This window comes from Myotis nattereri, assembly GCF_964212035.1.
Source record: "Myotis nattereri genome assembly, chromosome: 3".
Taxonomy (NCBI): Eukaryota; Metazoa; Chordata; class Mammalia; order Chiroptera; family Vespertilionidae; genus Myotis; species Myotis nattereri.
In genome coordinates this window covers 144,004,624-144,024,778 of record NC_138077.1, presented here as the reverse complement: position 1 = coordinate 144,024,778, position 20,155 = coordinate 144,004,624, and the positions used below count along the sequence as shown (strand labels likewise).

General features: G+C 37.8%; 1 protein-coding gene across 1 annotated transcript in view; it reads left to right on the top strand.

The window, feature by feature from the left end:
- The window catches only part of ABCD3 (ATP binding cassette subfamily D member 3), a gene marked incomplete at its 5' end in the record, with an annotated part of 98,168 nt that extends 78,435 nt beyond the window's left edge, over positions 1-19,733 (top strand). Inside the window, 7 exons of the mRNA XM_081085697.1 lie at positions 2,020-2,097; positions 2,200-2,265; positions 2,360-2,449; positions 6,705-6,824; positions 11,970-12,074; positions 14,176-14,232; positions 18,187-19,733. Coding sequence (XP_080941823.1) covers positions 2,020-2,097; positions 2,200-2,265; positions 2,360-2,449; positions 6,705-6,824; positions 11,970-12,074; positions 14,176-14,232; positions 18,187-18,264 — 594 coding nt within the window. The 3' untranslated portion in view covers positions 18,265-19,733. The remainder of the gene's footprint in view (positions 1-2,019; positions 2,098-2,199; positions 2,266-2,359; positions 2,450-6,704; positions 6,825-11,969; positions 12,075-14,175; positions 14,233-18,186) is intronic.
- Between the last annotated feature and the right edge of the window lie 422 nt (positions 19,734-20,155).

Here is a 20,155-nt window from a genome sequence, read left to right as displayed (position 1 = left end):
GTGAGGGCATCATTGTTCTAGTAGAGTAAAATTACTATATATAATAACCTTGTACTGTTAGGAATAGTCATTATATTCCATTTTATAGGAAAAGGAAATAGATAAGTGCACATAAAGAAGTTCATCAAAATGATACTTAAAAATAATTTCTCAGTTCATTCCTCTGGAAAAGTCTTTCAGAATAGTGTATTCTTGAACATTGATTGCATAAGATGTGGTCAGCTATGTGGTAGACCAGTAGTTCTCAGCCTTTTTTAAGAAGCTCATTCTTTCTTTGTTTTTATTGTGGTAAAATATACATAACATAAAACTTAACTGTTTTTACCATTTTTTAGGGTACAGTTCAGTGGCGCTCACTACATTTAGTGTTATGCAATCATCACCACTATCTGCAGAACTTTTTCATCATAACAGACAGAAACTGTGTACCCGTTAAACATTAGCTCCTCATTTTCCTCCTCCCCCCATTTCCTGGTAACCTTTGTTCTACTTTTTGCATCAATGAATCAAACTACTCTAGGTACTTCATATAAGCAGAATAATACAATATTGATCCTTTTGTGACTGGTTTATTTCACTTCATATTGTCTTTAGAGTTCATCCAAGTTGTAGCATGTTTCAGAATTTAACTCCTTTTTAGGGCTAAATAATAATTTAGTGTATATTATATACATATATATATATATATATATATATATATATATATATATATATATATATATACACTAGAGGCCTGATGCACGAAATTCGTGCAAGGGCCTAGGCCCTGGCCCCCGCCCGCTGCCACCACCATGTCCAGGGGCCTCTGCCGCAGCCCCTACCTGCTGCGGCTTTGTCCAGAAAGAACGTCAGAAAGGACATCCAGTCTAATTAGCATATTACCCTTTTATTATTATAGATATGTGCCGCATTTTGTCCATTCATTCTCTTGGGTCACTTTTTTTTTTTTTGCTATCTATATAATAAAAGCCTAAGTGACCGTTAGGGCGGAATGACCAGAACGACTGGTCACTACGATGTGCACCAACTCTGGGGGTGCGGGTGGGGTGAAGATGCTCAACTCAGGAGCTGCCCCCTGGTAGTCAGTGTGCTCCCACAGGGGGAACCCCGTTCAGCCAGAAGCCGGGCTCATGGCTGCCAAGTGCAGCAGTGGTGGCAGGAGCCTCTCCCGCCTCCACGGCAGTGCTAAGGAGCAGCGAGCTGAGCGGTAAGGGGAAGTGAGCAGGCGGGTGGTGAGGAGTGAAGGGTCCAGGACTGTAAGAGGGATGGGGATGTCCACCTGCTAGCATAGGGAGCGGGCCTAAATCATAATCAGAAGGCAGACATCCCCTGAGGGCTCCTGGACTGCAAGAAGGCGCAGGCCGGGCTGAGGGGACTCCCCCCCCCACTCCTCCAGTGCATGAATTTCATGCACTGGGCCTCTAGTTATAAATAATACAAACGGGTCTCCATTTCATCAGAACAAAAAGCCTTAAAAATCCTTTCAGTGGCTTACAATGCCCTGTAGGATTTGCCTGCCACTATCCTGCCCCCACTGCTTATCTCTTTGAGCTCATTTCCTACTACTCTTCTGTTCTGCTCATTTTTCTTCAGCTAAATCAACCTCCTCCTTCTGTTTTAATAGAACAGGTACATTCTTGCTTCAGTGCCTTTGAATCAGCCTTTTTTGGTAGGGTTAGTACTAGAACAGTGATGGCGAACCTATGACACCATTTTGGTTGATTTTTCTTTGTTAAATGGCATTTAAATATATAAAATGAATATCAAAAGTATAAGTCTTTGTTTTACTGTGGTTGCAAATATCAAAAAATTTGAAAGTAAACAAAAATAAAGGGTCCCTTCAACTATACCCTCCACTGCTTCCATCTGATAACACATTTATAGACAAAATGGAAAGTTTATCATTAGCAAAGAACGTTTGGACTCTGAGGAAATATTCATTGTTTACAGATTCACTCTAGTTCATTTACCTCATTAAATTAAATCTGTTAAAATTATTCATTCATAATTTTCTTTCAGGTTCGATCTGGGGCCAATGTTTTAATTTGTGGTCCAAATGGCTGTGGGAAGAGTTCACTCTTCCGTGTTCTTGGTGAAGTAAGTACAAATTGGCCTCAAAATTTTTCAGTTTTATTTTGCCATATGATCTACCACATTGTGAAATTTACTATTGCTCATCCCACTTCTTTCCTGTTACAGTTATGGCCTCTTTTTGGAGGACGTCTAACTAAACCTGAGAGAGGAAAGTTATTTTATGTTCCTCAGGTAAAACCTTGAGTTATTTTGTAATCTTTAATTTAAAGATACTTTTACTTATTGCTTAAAAATTCACTTCTAATGAATTTTGGTCTGTTATCAGAGACCTTATATGACCCTTGGAACCCTTCGAGACCAAGTGATATATCCAGATGGAAGAGAAGATCAAAAAAGGAAGGGGATATCTGACCTAGTACGTAACGGTTTATATCTCAGACCTACTGAAAATACTATGTTTAAGGTTCTTTTTCTTAACCAGTTACGTACTTTAATTTTTTTTATTTTTTATTTTTTTAAATTTTTTTATTGATTAAGTTATTACATATGTGTCCTTATCCCCACGTTACCCCTATCCCCCCTGCTCATGCCCTCACACCCCCCCCCCCCCCCGTTGTCTGTGTCCATTGGTGAGGCCTAAATGCTTGCATATAAGTCCTTTGTTTGATCTCTCCCCCTTATCCCCACCCTCCCCTACCTTTCCTCTGAGGCCTGACAGTCCGATTGATGCCTCTCCATCTCTGGATCTGTCCTTGTTCATCAGTTTATGTTGTTCATTATATTCCACAAATGAGTGAGATCATGTGGTATTTATCTTTCTCTGACTGGCTTATTTCACTTAGCATAATGCTCTCCAGTTCCATCCATGCTGTTGCAAATGGTAAGAACTCCTTCTTTTTCACTGCAGCATAGTATTCCATTGTATAGATGTACCACATTTTTTAATCCACTCATCTACTGATGGACACTTAGGCTGTTTCCAAATCTTAGCTGTGGTGAATTGTGCTGCTATGAACATAGGGGTGCATATATCCTTTCTAATTGGTGTTTTCTAGTTTCTTGGGGGGTATATTCCTAGAAGTGGGATCACTGGGTCAAATGGGAGTTCCATTTTTAGTTTTTTGAGGGAACTCCATATTGTCTTCCACAGTGGCTGCACCAGTCTGCATTCCCACCAGCAGGGCACGAGGGTTCCTTTTTCTCCACATCCCCGACAGCACTTGTCGTTTGTTGATTTGTTGATGATAGCCATTCTGACAGGTGTGAGATGGCACCGCATTGTCGTTTTGATTTGCGTCTCTCGGGTGATTAGTGACTTTGAACATGTTTTCATATGTCTCTTGGCCTTTCTTCTGTCTTCTTTCGAAAAGTATCTATTTAGGTCCATTGCCCATTTTTTGATTGGGTTGTTTATCTTCCTTTTGTTAAGTTGTATGAGTTCCCTGTAAATGTTAGAGATTAAACCTTTATCGGTGATAACATTTGCAAATATGTTCTCCCATTCAGTGGGCTTTCTTGTTGTTTTGTTGATGGTTTCCTTTGCTGTGCAAAAGCTTTTTATTTTGATATAGTCCCATTTGTTTATTTTCTCTTTAGTTTCCAATGCCCTAGGAGCAGTATCAGTGAAGAAATTGCTTCAGCATATGTCTGAGATTTCGCTGCCTGTGGATTCCTCTAGTATTTTTATGGTTTCCCGTCTTATGTTTAAGTCCTTTATCCATTTTGAGTTTATTTTTGTGTATGGAGTAAGTTGGTGGTCTAGTTTCATTTTTTTGCATGTATCCAATTTTCCTAACACCATTTATTGAAGAGGCTGTTCATGCCTCCTTTGTTGAATATTAATTGAGCATAGTGGTTTGGGTCGATTTCTGGATTCTCTGTTCTATTCCATTGATTTATATGTCTGTTCTTGTGCCAATACCAGGCAGTTTTGAGAACAGTGGCTTTGTAATACAGTTTGATATCTGGTATTGAGATCCCACCTACTTTGTTCTTTCCCAGGATCGCTGCAGCTATTCAGGGTCTTTTTTTATTCCAGATTAATTTTTGGAAAGTTAGTTCTAGGTCTGTGAAATATGCCGTTGGTATTTTAATGGGGAGTGCATTGAATCTATAGATTGCTTTGGGTAGTATGGACATCTTGATGATGTTGATTCTACCAATCCATGAACAGGGTATGTTCTTCCATCTGTTTATGTCTTCCTCTGTCTCCTTTTTCAGTGTCCTGTAGTTTTCCATGTATAGGTCTTTTACCTCCTTAGTCAAGTTTATTCCTAAGTATCTTAATTGTTTTGGTGCGATGGTAAATGGGATTGCTTTTTTAGTCTCTCTTTCTGTACATTCATTATTGGTGTATAGAAATGCCATAGATTTCTTGGCGTTAATTTTGTATCCTGCTACATTGCCAAATTCATTTATTAAGTCTAATAGTTTTTTGATGGAGTCTTTAGGGTTTTTTATGTACAATATCATGTCATCTGCAAATAAGGACAGTTTACTTCTTTTCCAATTTGGATGCTTTTTATTTCTTCTTCTTGACTAATTGCAATGGCTAACACTTCCAGTACTATGTTGAACAGGAGTGGTGAGAGGGGGCATCCCTGTCGTGTTCCTGTTCTTAGGGGAAATGGTGTTAGTTTTTGTCCATTGAGTATGATGTTTGCTGTGGGTTTGTCATATATGGCTTTTATTATGTTGAGGTATGATCCTTCTATTCCCACCTTGCTGAGTTTTTATCAAGAAAGGGTGTTGGCCAATCGGTGAAGCAGGGATGCAAATCAGCCCCATCTTATTGAATCCATTGTGTGCAGCGATTCTCTGAGAGAAGAATAAAGGGCTCAGAAGCCAGCGTTAGACTGTGATTTTTGTCTTCTGGGAAACTCCACTTAACAACTCTGAATATCATTAAAAGCCTGTGAGACAGTCAGTCAAGGGCTGCTGCGGGCCGTGTGGGAGCTTTCAGAATGTACCGGCACAAAGACAGCTCATGGTTACAGATCTTTCTGCAGACTAAGTCCAGTGGCCAAAATGTTGCCAAGCTTACCCCAGCAACATAGCTTATCTGTCCCTCCTAATCAGGAGATGGACTTTTATCATCATGCAATAATACTGTAAGCTCCTTAAAGGTAGAAACTGTGCCTGTATGTTTTTCTATCCTGTGTCACCATGTGTAATTCTGGGCAAATGGCAGGTGTGCAATAAATATAAGTTGAACTAAAAAAAAAAAAAAAGAAAAAAAGAAAGGGTGTTGGAATTTGTCAAATGCTTTTTCTGTGTCAAATGACTTATGTGATTTTTATCTCTCAATTTGTTTATGTGATGTATCACGTTTATTGATTTTCGGATATTGTACCATCTTTGCATCCCCAGGATTAATCCTACTTGGTCATGGTGTATGATCTTTCTGATGTACTTCTGGATCTGATTTGCTAGGATTTTGTTGAGCATTTTGTCATCTATGTTCATGAGGAATATTGGCCTGTAATTCTCTTTCATTGTGTTGTCTTTATCTGGTTTTAGTATTAGGGTGATGCTGGCTTCATAGAATGTGCTTGGAAGTGTTCCTTCCTCTTGGATTTTTTGGAATAGCCTGAGGAGGATAGGTTTTAGTTATTCCTTGAATGTACAGTAAAACTGCCCTGTGAAGCCGTCTGGCCCCGGGCTTTTGTTTGCTGGAAGCTTTTTGATGACTGCTTCAATTTCTTCCATAGTTATCAGCCTATTGGGACTTTTAGAATCTTCCTGATTGAGTTTTGGAAGGTTGTATTTTTTCTAGGAATATGTCCATTTCCTCCAGGTTGTCTAGTTTGTTAGAATAGAGTTGTCCATAGTATTTTTTAACAATCCTTTGCATTTTTGTGGGGTCTGTTGTTATTTCGCCTTTTTCATTTTTGATTTTGTTTATTTGGGTCCTCTCTCTTTGCTTCTTGGTGAGCCTGGCTAGAGGTTCATTAATGTTGTTTATCCTTTCAAAGAACCAGCTCGTGGTTTCATTGATCTTTTGTATTGTTTTTTTTCATCTCTATGTCATTCATTTCTGCTCTGATCTTTATTGTCTCCTTCCTCCTGGATACTGTGGGCTTTTCTTGTTGCTCTCTTTCTAATTCTTTGAGTTGTAGAGTGAGATGATTTATTACCATTTTTTCTTGTTTTTTTAAGGTAGGCCTGTAGAGCTATAAACTTCCCTCTCAGGACTGCTTTCACTGTGTCCCATAGATTTTGGATTGTTGTGTTTTCATTGTCATTCATTTTCAGGATGTTCAGTTATGTACTTTTAATGCCAGGCAGTTTAATTCTCACCTGTAGAGCTTTTAAAGCTTTGACAGTAATTATACTTTTCAAGTTGAGGTAAGATGTTAACCACTTTGCGTAAATATGACTCTTGAGTGTTTAACCTTGTTTACAATATTATTTATTTTCTCATTGCTCTTGTCCTTTAATTATGTACAGTTGTATCCTCTTTAAGCTGCTAGATATATTTTGTCAAAATTAGTGTAGATAGGAAGTAAAGAGTTCAGGGCTACCCTTGTGCCACATTTTTGTGTGAAATGTACCTCTTTAAATGATATTGGCAATAGAATTATAGTGAGTTTAGTTTAAAAAATACAGCAAGATAGAGAATGTTGGTATATTATTACATTTGATTTCATCTTTAATCATTTTTCTGAAAGGTACTGAAGGAATACTTAGATAATGTCCAGTTGGGTCATATTCTTGAACGTGAAGGAGGCTGGGACAGTGTTCAGGATTGGATGGATGTGCTCAGTGGTGGAGAGAAGCAAAGAATGGCAGTAAGTATACTCTGAAGACATTGCACAAAAGTGCACCTGTTTGATTAATCAAGGCACATATTTTTACTTGCATATTTTTTTTAACACAGATAAAAATTTATTTAATCTTAGAATAAGAAGTACTCTTCCAAGCATGATCCAAAAGTAAAAAACAAGAAAGTTTTAATATATTGACTACTTAAAACAAAAGAAAAATATCTAAACTACATACTTGAAGTTATGAAAAACTGTAAAAAAAAGAATTCACAACATATATTTTTGAACTATGAAAAACTTTTAGAAATCAATGAAAAGATTTAAAAAAAATTAGAAAATATAGTTAAAGCATGGTTAAGCAAGTTAAATTAAAAAGGAGAAATCCAAATGGCCAATAAACATGAAAAATATTTTACCTCACTAGTAATAAGTGAAATGCCAATTAAAATAAAAATACCTTTTAACCTATAAAACTGGAAAAATTTGAAAAGAATAACTAGTGTTGATGTGGGTGTGAGATAATAGATACTTTGATACACTTTAAAGAGAATATAACTTAGTTCAAACTTTCTGGAGGGCAATTTGGCAAATTGATACAGCATTTTAAAATGTGTATACTAACATTTAATTGTTCACTTCTAAGAACTTATCCTAAGGAATTAACAGGATAAATGCACAGAAATGCCTGTACAAGAAGTTTCTTTAGTGTATCATTTAACAAAACAAAAGATTGGGAAACCTAGCCTGGCCAGTGTGGTTCAGTGGTTGAGCATCGACCTATGAACCAAGAGGTCACAGTTCAATTCCCAGTCAGGGCACATGCCTGGGTTGCAGGCTTGATCCCCAGTGTGGGGTGTGCAGGAGGCAGCCGATAAATGATTCTCTCTCATCATTAATGTTTCCGTCTCTCTCTCCCTCTGCTTTCCTCTCTGAAATCAATAAAAAAGAAAAAAAATATTTAAAAAAAAAGATTGGCAAACCTAAATATTTGCCAGTAGGGGAACAGGAAGTTATGTAATAATGCAAGAAGATGGACGGAGATGTCCTCACATATTAAGTAAAACAAAAGATTATGTAATGGAATGTATAGCATGGTTATCTATATGTACATTTTTCTCTATATGTTTATATTAAAATATAAAATCAGAACACCAAATGTTAATCACTATCATTTCTGGATGTTTCGAATAATAGGGAATCTTTACTTTCTTGTTTATGGCTATCTGTATTTTCTGATTATTCAAAAATAATGAGCATTTATTATTTTTTATTATACTTTCATATTTTTAATGGCAATTTTTATAGTATATATTAGTTTAAATAATAATACAGGTGCTTGAAAGTAACTTGCATGTAAATTTGAAATTTTGAAAAATTTTGAGTTTTCCTGTGAAAGGAAAAACTGCAGATTCAATTATATACCATTAATCCATTTTTTGTAAAAGTTGAGGAAACTTTGTACCATGTTGGTCTTGGGACATACAGTAATTATGGTTGGGTTATGAGATCTCGTTCATATGAGATCTTTTCCCTACAGACATCTCTTTGTCTTACTCAGGCTATTCTCTGAAGTAGGTGAAGATATTAGAGGTGATCAACCCTACTTTTGTTATCATTTTATTCTTTATTCTGTTCTTGCCCCTTCCCTCTGCCATTATATATATCCTTGTGTCAGGGCTCAGTATCTGCTACTTAAAGTTATTTAGATTTTTAAAGTTTTCCTACTATAAAAAAGCATTTGAGAGGGACTGTATTTTAATTTTATGATTGACTAAACTTATCCCTAATCAAATGTCACTATAGAACAGTACATATTAAGAGTGATACTTGGAGTACTCTGTTAAGAGGGATCACTTTTAAAGAGTCATTTTCTAATGGAATATATCACAGTTTGAGCAGATCCAGAGGAATTTTTCTTTCCAGAATATTAGTCTTGTGGAAGTTAGAGAAAACTGCAGCCAAGGAAAGATGACAAAAGAAATGGCTTATTGCAGAATTTCTTATTCATTATCTTCAGGTTATATTCTACCTTCTTGTTGCCTACCACTCCCTGATTTTGCATGTTGTTTTTTCTAAAAGTATACCCATCCTTTGCAAACATAATATCAACCTAATATTGTGATTTGTTTGGCTAGTGCTATAATATGAGTATAATTTAGAGTGAAGAATGAACCATAAACAAAAGAGAGATGCCAGCTATATTCAAAATGGAAATTGGGCTGAAGGAGTGAAAATTTGAAGTGATGGCATTTCTTGAATCAATTTAGAGGATGGCTATAGGAATAACTACAAGTCAAAACAACAAATTTAAATTTCTGTACTGTGACTTCAAAGAAAATGGGAGGATAGTCAAGATTTATAAATGGACACAATGGAAACTCAGGGAAAGAAAAATAAATGCGCATAACTAGTGAATCTTGTGTGTGTGGTATAAAGGTATAGAAGGGATAGTTTTTATTTGAAGACAAGAATGCAAGGCCTTGAGGAGTGAGAGGATATCTTACAGAGTAAGGGAATGGGGCCTTAGCCGGTTTGACTCAGTGGATAGAGCATCAGTCTGCGACTGAAGGGTCCCAGGTTCGATTCCGATCAAGGGCCCATACCTCGGTTGCCCAGGCCTGGGCCCTGATCAGGGCCCATGCAGGAGGCAACCAATTGATGTGTTTCTCTCACATCGATATTTCTTTCTGTCTTTCCTTTTCTCTTCCACTCTCTCTAAAAATCAATGAAAAAATATCCTCGCGTGAGGATTAACAAAACAAAACAAACAAGTAAGGGTGTGGGGAAGGAATTCTGTAAAGCCAGATCACAGTGATAGAGTTAGGAAAACGGAAAAAGCTCACCCATGGCACTGCTGCATGACCGTGCCATTGACAGTATGTTCTGTGTGGGCCAATGTCTGGAGAATTGACCAGGAAATTTAAAAGACAGCATATTGTTTTGCTACTTTCAAAGGGTTTATGGGGAGAAAGAAAAGGTGAATGCAACAAATATTAACATTGATGAAGTTGGTGAAGTATGTATATTCATTTTACTATTCTTTCATTTAGTAGGATTAGAAATTTTCAAAGTAAAAAGTTGAGCGAAGACAAGACAGTTTTTATAAATTAAAAATTTACATTCACAAATTATAAAAATTATAATTTTTAGGGAGAACAGATTTGAAAGGTTTAACCACCTAAAATAAATAGCGAATTTGTAATAGTGAAGGTTTGTGTAAAACAAATGAACCAAAGGAATTTTGAGCAAGGAGAGTAGGGTTTGAATGTGAGGGAATGGAATAATACTATTGAATAATGGGAGGTCTGGTGACAAATTTCTAAAAGTTCCTTTAGTATAAATGTAGGGGAATGAGATTATTATTCCCTTATTTTAATAGTAAGAAACCTAATTTAATTATGGTATAATTTCCACGGAGCTCAATATTAGCCAAGTGTCTGCCCTTATAGTCTAGTTAGCACATGGGTGGGGAACGTGTGGCCCTCGGGCCTATGAAATCATTTGATCTGGCCCTGCCAAGGCATTAGAGGTGAGTTAATTAAATGTTTGACCAAACATAGCAGGCTAATTTTTTAAAATATATTTTTATTGGTTTCAGAAAGGAAGGGAAAGGGAGAGAGAGAGATAGAAACATCAATGATGAAAGAGAATCATCATTGGATCGAGCCCAGAACCTGGGCATGTGCCCTTCACTGGAATTGAATCGAGACCCTTCAGTCTGCAGGCCAACACTCTATCCACTGAACCAAACTGGCTAAGGCAAGCAGGCTAATTTTTAACCAGTTAACTGCCACATGTCCAAAACGGAAACCATCCCCACAAGCCATGATATTTTGAATTTAATTGCATCTATAGACACTTATGGTGTACAAAGGGTTAAGTTGATGCTTTTGTATGGCCCTAGAATCTATACTAATAAAAGGGTAACATGCTAATTAGACCGGATAGACCAGACGTCTTCCGGACATCCTTTTGGACAAAGCCACGGTGGTGGGGACCGAGACAGAGGTGGTAAGGGGCAATCAGGCCAGTAGGGGGAGAGCAGTTAGGGGTTATCAGGCCGGCAGGGGAGCAGTTAGAGGCATCAGGCAGGCAGGCAGAGGCTGTTAGGGGCGATCAGGCAGGCAGGCAGAGTGGTTAGGGGTGATCAGGCAGGCAGGCGAGCGGTTAGGAGCCAGTGGTCCCGGATTACGAGAGGGATGTCCGACTGCCAGTTTAGGCCTGATCCCACAGGGGTCCCGGATTGGAGAGGGTGCAGGCCGGGCTGAGGACCCCCCCACCCCCCCACATGAATTTCGTGCACTGGGCCTCTAGTGGTGTTATAAATATCCAAATGGCCTTTGGCAGAAAAAAGGCTCCCCACTCCTGTGTTAGGAGATCCGAATATTCTCAACTAACTGTAATACAAGGCAGTATATAACTACCAAAAAAGTGCACTGGGAAAATGATGAGGAAAAGTAGATTGTGACTGGCAGATCCTGTTTAATTCTTCCAGCAGCCCTGTGAAGTCATTTGTTAGACAAAGGTTCAGAATAAATAATTCCCAGAAAATAAAACACATATAGAAAGTAAACGTGAGAAAATGTCCAGCATTTCTGCTAATCAAAGAAATGTAAGCTATAACAATCTTGATGTTAATTTTTACTTACAAAATTAATAAAGGCTTTAAAAACGAACAAGCTGATGAAACAGGTGCACAAAAAATTATTGGTGGGAATATTGATAACAATATTAATATTGACAATGTAATATTAATGGGCATTACTTAAGCAACAAAACATTTAAAGGTAGACATATTTTTGTACCTGAGCCATTTATGAGTCTGACTTGTAAGATTTTTGGTTTAAATATGTACCCTTTAATCTTGTGTAGAGAACTTTCTTTAATATTAGTTGAAACTCTACTTCACCTCATATCAGTCCTGAAAGTTTTGTTTTACTCTGAACAATATTTCCTATGCATTACATTTCTCTCTTTGTTCAGGAAGATAATAGAAACAACTAGGTTTATTTACATTGCTTTAATTTCTGGGAAATAGATTTTTTTGAGTTAGAATAATTTTCATATTTGCTTTATAAGACTGTAAGTACATACTTAACTTAAAGTAAACCTATTTTAGCTTATTAACTTATGCATGTGATTATACAAAATACTATTTTTTTGCTTCAGATGGCAAGATTATTTTATCATAAACCCCAGTTTGCCATTTTGGACGAGTGCACCAGCGCAGTGAGTGTGGACGTGGAAGGCTACATCTACAATCACTGTCGAGAGGTAAGTGGACAGGTTTGCAGTGTGAGGGTCCACGTCCTCCTTCCTGCTTTACTCTGTGTCCAACCAAATGGCTACCCAAAGAGAAGATTCTAAATTATTAAGTAACAAAATTACTATCAAAGGAAGATATCGCGCTTTATCAAGGTCTTTAAGGTGATTATAGATATAAGAAAAAGTAAATGAATTCTGTATATAATTCTCTTTAGCCACATCTTAGATATGAAACAAAAATATATATTTAAACTTATTTTTCTTTTACCTTATTCCCTATACTAAGAGTTAATAAACTGGTATATTTTTAATTTGTTCCATGAACTTTACCTAAATATGATTTGTGTGTGTGTTTTTTTGATTGTTTGTTTGTTTTACTCAAGAAAATGCAACAGTAATCATTTGGCAACTTTAATTTATTCATTTTTTTCCCTCTGGCCTAGGCAGTATTTTATCAAAGCTTCTTTTAGTAGCCTTTTCTGGGGCTATCTACATTGGTTCCGTTCTATTCAGTAGTCTCAGTTGTTGTTTTTTTCTTGTGAGAGATTATCACTAACATTTATACAAAATTTGGAACAAAATCCAAAAAGAATTTACATAAATAAATGAAATACAGAGTCTTTTAACATTTTGTAGCTGTTTTTTAGGAGTTTATAATAAATATAAAAGGTCATGTTGCACAGGAAGTATGAATTCCTGCTACTCCCAATGTGGTCATGGATCAGCGTCAACATCACCTGAGAGCCTGTTAGAAATGCATATATATAATATGCTTTTTAAAAATATATAATGTATATAAAAAAGCATATATATAATATGCTTATTTTGTCCTACAGTTCCTAACCAATTTGAGAATCCTTCCATAAGGGAGCTAAACTTAAGACGTTTAAAGTTTTAAGTGATATTACTTTACATTATCACTTCGTACAGCAGACGTGTAAATACAACATTGGGCACTTAAATCTCATGATAGAAGTGATCCAGAATATACTTACTGCTGATTTTCAAAAAAAATTATCACATGACAATAAGATTTAGAACTCATGATGGAAAGTTCCTGGATACAAACAATGATGTAGAACAGGATTTCTCAGTCTCAGCTCTATTAACATTTTGGGCTGGATAATTTCTTAGTTGTGGGATGCACCGTAGGCCGTTTGGCGGTGTCTTTTACCTCTGCCTGGTAAATGTCAGTAGACGCTCAGTTGTGACAGTCCGAAGTGTTTATGGACATTGCCAAATGTCCTCTAAGAGACAAAATCACACGCATACACCACCACCTAGTTGAGAACCACTGATCCAAAGCAATTAGTTAAATTAGTGTTGTTGTTTTTTTAAATATGAAGTTCAGATATGTGGAAGCTTATTTGCAGTCTAAATCCAGTAAGTTTTTTAAAACCAAAAGGTTTTTCATTATTTTCTGGCAAGCTCACTGGGTAGCCAAACCTGGTCTGAACTAACAAGAGGTATTTAAACTCCTTTAACTATCTCACTGTCAGTGTCTACACGTGTTGCAATAGAAATATTTATGTGTTTAATTATAGAATTTGTCCCAGGACCCTCTGGGGGTGGTAAATACTGCATTTCCAAAATCTGAATTCTAAGACAAATTCCAAAACAGGGTTTTCCAGAAAAGATGATGTCTCTGTTTAAAAAGCAAATTGATCTTGACCTTTTGCTATTTCTATCATTCTTATACTTTTTTCATGTATTTTTCACAATAAATAGAAAATGTGCTAGGATATATATTTTTCTGCCCCAAACAAAATAATACATAATGCTGTTAGTTTAGGTTTTTTTTTCCCCCCGTAAAGAACTTCACTGATATCTGTTCATTTTTATTGTGTGGTTGATGGCCTATGCTTTGTACTACCTTGAACATTGGACATCAGTTGTAATTTTTTTCTCTTTGACATTGATTTTTTTAACTATAGCTACTGAAGACCATCATCTTAATATCTTAAACCAGCGGTCGCCAACCGGTGGTCCACGGACCACTGGTGATCTGTGAGGTCCAAAAGGTTGGCAACCGCTGTCTTAAACTATATAGAGTGGTTTAAATTGTAATCTATGTTATTGCTATAAACATAAGTCATTTTCTTTGTAATAGGTTGGCATCACCCTCTTCACTGTGTCTCATAGGAAGTCTCTTTGGAAACACCATGAGGTTTGTATTTCTTACATTTTCTTTCTTTTTCTTTTTATCCTCAACCGAAGATATTCTTTCCATTGATTTTTTAGAGGAAGTGGAAGTGAGGGTGGGGGAGAGAGAGAGATAGAGACAGAGACAGAGAGAGAGAAACATCAGTGTGAGAGAGAGACATCAATTTTTTGTTTTCCCCATGCACCCCGACCAGGACCTGGGATCAAATTTGCAACCCAGGTACGTGCCCTTGACCGGAAATCAAGCCCACAATCTTTCGGTGCATGGACCAGTGCTCTAACCATTGGGAAACACGGGTCAGGGTGGTTTGAGATTTATTTGAGTATATTTCCTTATATACATATACCTTAAGGGAAAAAGTTGATTCTGTTTCAGTCTTATAAAATGAAAGAGGATTTCCTTAAATATTATTATAATTGTCAGTTTTGAAAGTTACAATATATGTAAACAATCCCTTGTTATATACAGTGAATATTAGAGAACCAGTTAGTGGTTCTCCAGTTTTAGCTATCACTATTATATAATAACTGACTAAAATTTGCATAATTTTATCACAGCTGTGGCCAAGTAAACTTTTTCTTACCATCCAGTATTAACAGAAGGGGAAAGAGTCTTCAAAAGGATTAGATCCCCAAAAGTCTAGGGACACTTTTAGTGGAGATCAGGATGACAAGGAAACTGAGTGTTGTCAGCTATGTGCATCATTGCACTGTGATAAAGTAGAATTCATTAGGTAGTCACCACAATTTGCAAAGATATTCTAGTGAGGTTTACACTGTGCAGATATCTTATTCTTGTCATTCCACTAGTGCCACTCTCAAGATGGCAGGCAGTTCTTTTCAACTCTTAGTATAAAATGATCAAACCCTAAAAATAAACCCAGTTTAATTCATTTTATTATTCTTTAATATATGTTTTTATTGATTTCACAGAGAGGAAGGGAGAGGAAGAGAGAGATTCAGAGTACTATCTTTACCTGCAAGAACCTATAGTTTAGATCAGCGGTTGCCAACTGGTGGTCTGTGGACCACTGGTGGTCCGTGAGCTCCGAAAGGTTGGAAACCACTAGTTTAGATGACAGTGTACAAATGATAAAATGAGCGTGGGACTGAAGTCAGAAAATCTGGGTTCAGACACCACTGTTTCTGGCATCAATTGCTTTCTTTGTGTAATAAAGTTATTGATCCTTATCTGCCTGTCTCATAGATTACCTTGAGGATCTAAGAAACAGCCTATATGAAAGTATTTCATAAGGTGTAGTGAAATTCCATATAGCTGTGTGACTTTTAAAGATAGTTTTGCCCTGGCTGGTGTATCTCAGTAGTTGGAGCATTGGCCCTGGCACCGAAGGTCCCCGGGTTCAATTCCCTGTCAAGGGCACGTACCTGGGTTACAGGTTCGATCCTTTGCCCTGGTCGGTTTGTGCAGGAGGTAACCTATCAAAATGTCTCTCTCACATCAATGTTTTTCTCTCTTCTTTTCTCTCCCCCTCTCCCTTTACAAAGCAATGGGGAAAAATACCCTCAGGTGAGGATTAACAACAACAAAAGGTAGTTTTTATCTTAGGGCATTATAATTTGTCCATATTTTCATGAATTGAATGAGATTGAATAACTAGAAATCAAAGCAGTTTAACATATATCCCAGCCTTTGTGTTTTCTTTATTTTCATCTGAGCGTATGTTTATTGGCGTTAGAGAGAGAGGACAGGGGTAGGGTGGGGGAGGGAGAGAGAGAAATGTCAATAGGTTGCCTCTCATATGTGCTCTGACTGGGGATTGGATCCACAACCTAGGTGTGTGCCCTGATCGATAATCGAACCCACAACCTTTGGTATATGGGATGATGTTCCAATCAAATGAGCCACCCAGCCAGGGCAAGCCTTTGTGTTTTCTCAGAAGTTCATAAACTTAACAGGACAGTGAGAAGTCTTGGGTTTTACCTCTCCTTGTCTTCTGGAGATATGTATAGATGAGTAGGAAAATAATCATCAGGCCAGGTACTGGCCTGATGACAGGAAGTATAGCAAAGTTAGAGCCAGAATAGCTAAGAAATAAGTATAGAAAACAGGAAAATGGAAGTCTTTTCTGTCAATAAAAAGCCACTAAACAGAAGGTTTTATTAACCACTAGAGGCCTGGTGCACGAAATTCATGCACGGGGGTGGGGTCCCTCAGCCTGGACTGCACCCTCTCCAATCCGGGACACCTCAGGGGATGTTCGACTGCTGGGATCGGGCCCCAACCAGCAGTCGGACATCCCTTTCGCAATCCGGGACTGCTGGCTCCTAACCGCTCACCTGCCAGCTGGCCTGATTCCCCTAATTGCTCTCCCCTGCCAGCCTGATCCTCCTAACTGCTCTCCCCTGCTGGCCTGATCGCCCTAACTTCTCCCCACTGCCGGCCTGATCCCCCTAACTGCTCTCCCCTGCCAGCCTGGTCCCCCTAACTCCTCTACCCTGCTGGCCTGATCGCCCCTAACTGCCTCTGCCTCGGCCCCCACCACCATGGCTTTGTCTGGAAGGAATTCGGACGTCCAGAAGATGGCCGGTCGACCTGGGCTAATTAGCATATTACACTTTTAGTAGTATAGATAGATTATGTAGGATAGGATTGCTTAAATTGCGGGCGGGGCCGGGGGGAGCCTTTTTATTCGGGAGGAGATGCTCTTGGCAGACAAAAATACATAATCCCTATATCTGGACTGATAGCCAGCCATATGCACTATATTGCCAAACCGGTCATTAAAAAATTGAACCACTTTCTTAACACCTTACACCAAACAGCTGTTGCCCTTAAAACCCCTCCTCAGCCCCCACCTTAGGTTCTGCCTTCACAGTTCACCCAGATTAGGTTCTGATTGGTCGGTTTCTATTCCAGTCAGCGTCAAAAGCTCCACCTCCTAGGCAGCCATTGGCTCCTGGCACTTCACCCAGATTTGGTTCTGATTGGTCAATTTCTATGCCAGTCAGTGTCAAAAGCTCCGCCTCCTAGGCAGCCACTGGCTCCTCGCACTTCACCCAGATTTGGTTCTGATTGGTTGGTTTCTATGCCTGTCAGCATCAAAAGCTCCGCTTCCTAGGCAGCCATTGGCTCCTGGCACTTCACCCAGATTTGGTTCTGATTGGTCAGTTTCTATGTCAGTTGGCATCTACGGGCATATCAATGGGCCTGATCAGAGAGGCGGGGCTGATCAGCAGCCCCAGCAGAGGCCTGAGAGAAAGAGAGGCACAGCTGCTGGCCAGGCCCCAAGAGAAAGAGAGAGGCAAGTGCTGATCAACAGCTGCCACGGAGGCTGTGGATCAGACCCTGCTTCTCTCTCCTGGCCTCTCTCTGGCCCTGATCCACAGCCCCCTTTGCAGTCAGTGCTGGTTCGGGGTGCCATGGCAACCCAGTACTGACTTCCAGTCAGTCGAGCCTTCGGTCATTTTGGATGTTACGGACCCTGGCTCTTTATATATAGATTGTCCTGAGTGTCTTCGTTGGATGGGAGATATAGGGATAGCTCTTTTCTTCCTCTGGCAAATAAAAATAAACAGAAAGCCTTTAGTTAGAGGTTCCAAGCTGACCTAGGAAACATTATTCTGGAAGCATGAAAGGCTGCTGGATTGAACAGACTTGCACTTGTTGCAATTTGACCTATGGTAGCTCAGGCCCTTGGTTGTAGAAACATTCTAATTTGTGGGATGCTTATAGATTTGGTTTCTTTAAATAGTGAGGAGGTCTAGTGTTTTAATTACAAGCAGAGTTATATTGTTGCTATTTTTTTAAATAATAGACTTCTTTATTTAGTCTTACCTTGAGAACTGTATGCGTTTCTGTGTATCAGCTTTTAAGAATTTAAGTTTAGTTGCTTAAAATAATCATTTCTAATCATTTACTTGTATAATTATGTCTACATAAATTCTTGACAAGAAGGAAATTCTCTTAGTTATTGATTTCCTCCCTTCTTTCCCACAGTATTACCTGCATATGGATGGCAGAGGCAATTATGAATTTAAACAGATAACAGAAGATACAGTTGAGTTTGGCTCTTAGAATCCAGAGAACTGTACCTGCTTCAATGAAATAATTACAGAACACACTTAGAAATGCAAAGTACATTGTAAAATAAAGTTGAGCTTTTTTAAAACCAAGCAGCAAACTAACTAAATATAAAATAATCGAGAACAAGTTGTTAAACCTTTAATATTATGTAGGATATTGCTAATTGTGTATATGTTGGTTTAATTATTAATATGTACTAAGAATGACCTTATTCTTGTGGTTGAAAAACTGCCTAAATTAACTTGGGCTTAAATCAGTGTCACCTGATTCACCTGGGGATATAAGTCATTGAAAGTCAGCTAATTTGACTCATGGCTTTGTCTTTTCCTTCAATGAAGAACCCTGTTTAAAACTGGTGTCATCACATGTCCTGTTATAACAAGATAGTTTTGAGTTTAATTTTCTTGTGCCCCTGATGGTGGGAAGCAAACAAATCATAGTGTATTATCAAAATGCACAGCATCATTGCATAAGAGCATTTATTACACAGCGGCAGGTTTCTTTAGCTGCCACAGTTATACTCATTCCTTGTATATGTCCTGGGGTACATTTGACTCCAGGAAAGCCATTTGAATTTCCTTTGGCCAAATAATAAATGTGTCCCTCTCAATCTTCAGTGTTGAGTTGTTTTAAGGGTTTTTACAAAAAGTATACCCAGTCTTGCTTACAAAAGGTGGTTACTATGTTCACACTTACTCTTCCCAATGTTTGGGATATTAAAACACAAAGTCTTTAAATGTCAAGTTCAAGGTCTTAGATGTTTAGATTTTTTAAAAGAATCACGAATTTGTGTACATTAAAGCCCATTCATTAGAAGTGTGGTGGTTACATGGTGTGAAACTCCAAATGAGTCATAAGAATGCACTACATGAACGAATGCACTGAGTATACAACATTACCACTACCTTTGATTATGATTTTATGTTTAAAAAATGTTATAAAAATATGCACATGGGTAAATTATGTTCCCTAGGTACTGTTTTATCTCCATGAATTTTTCATAGCTTTTTAGTATTTGGGTTATTATGTTGAACTATCCTAAGAGAAATCAATTTCACCTTACCAGACCACCATTAATGACCGCATCTATTATTTGCACAGGGAGAACTGAAACTGAATATTATAAATAAGCTAGATATGAAATCAGTCTTATCAAATGGGGGTTCAGAAAGGGACATTCTTTATTCTTGTTTCTGCATAACTGGTTTTGTTTTGTTGCAGAATTAATTATAAGAATTATCATCTACTAAAGTAAAACTTTTTACTGATTCCATAATATATAACATTCAGTTTTTACCACTCTTTAACAAACTTGTATACTTAATTTCTGTTCAGTTTTTTTTTTTTAATCAGATATTCTATATATCCTTTGCTTGTTCTTTTTATTCTGGTATCTAAATAATGGGTAGTTCATACAGCCTTGACTTGAAAAACACAAAAATAAATTAACATTCAGAAAGCCTTTTTTGCACCCAATGTCTCTTATTTTTGAAAAGTTGTGTCAAATGTGGTTTTAATGAAATGAATTTGTCTTTTAGAAAAGCCAGTTAAAACCTTTAGTGTACCTGACAGATGCTACCAAATAGCCAGGAGACCTTAAAATATATTACTAGTCCTGGGAAAGATTTTAAGGCATTCGGGAAGTTTGAGATTTTCAGATTTCTAGATTGCCCCAAACCAATAGCTTCCTCCCAGTCCTCTCTATAGTGGATTCTTACTATTAGAATTGTTTTCTTTCTTTTTTAATTTAACAAATATTAAAGCACCTCACCAACTGGGTCATGGGAGGTGCTTCCTGGAGAGTCACAGTGCACAGTAACGGGAGGTGTTTCGATTGTTTCCCAAGTCATGGACCACAGAGCATTGTCTTCCCGTAATTCCT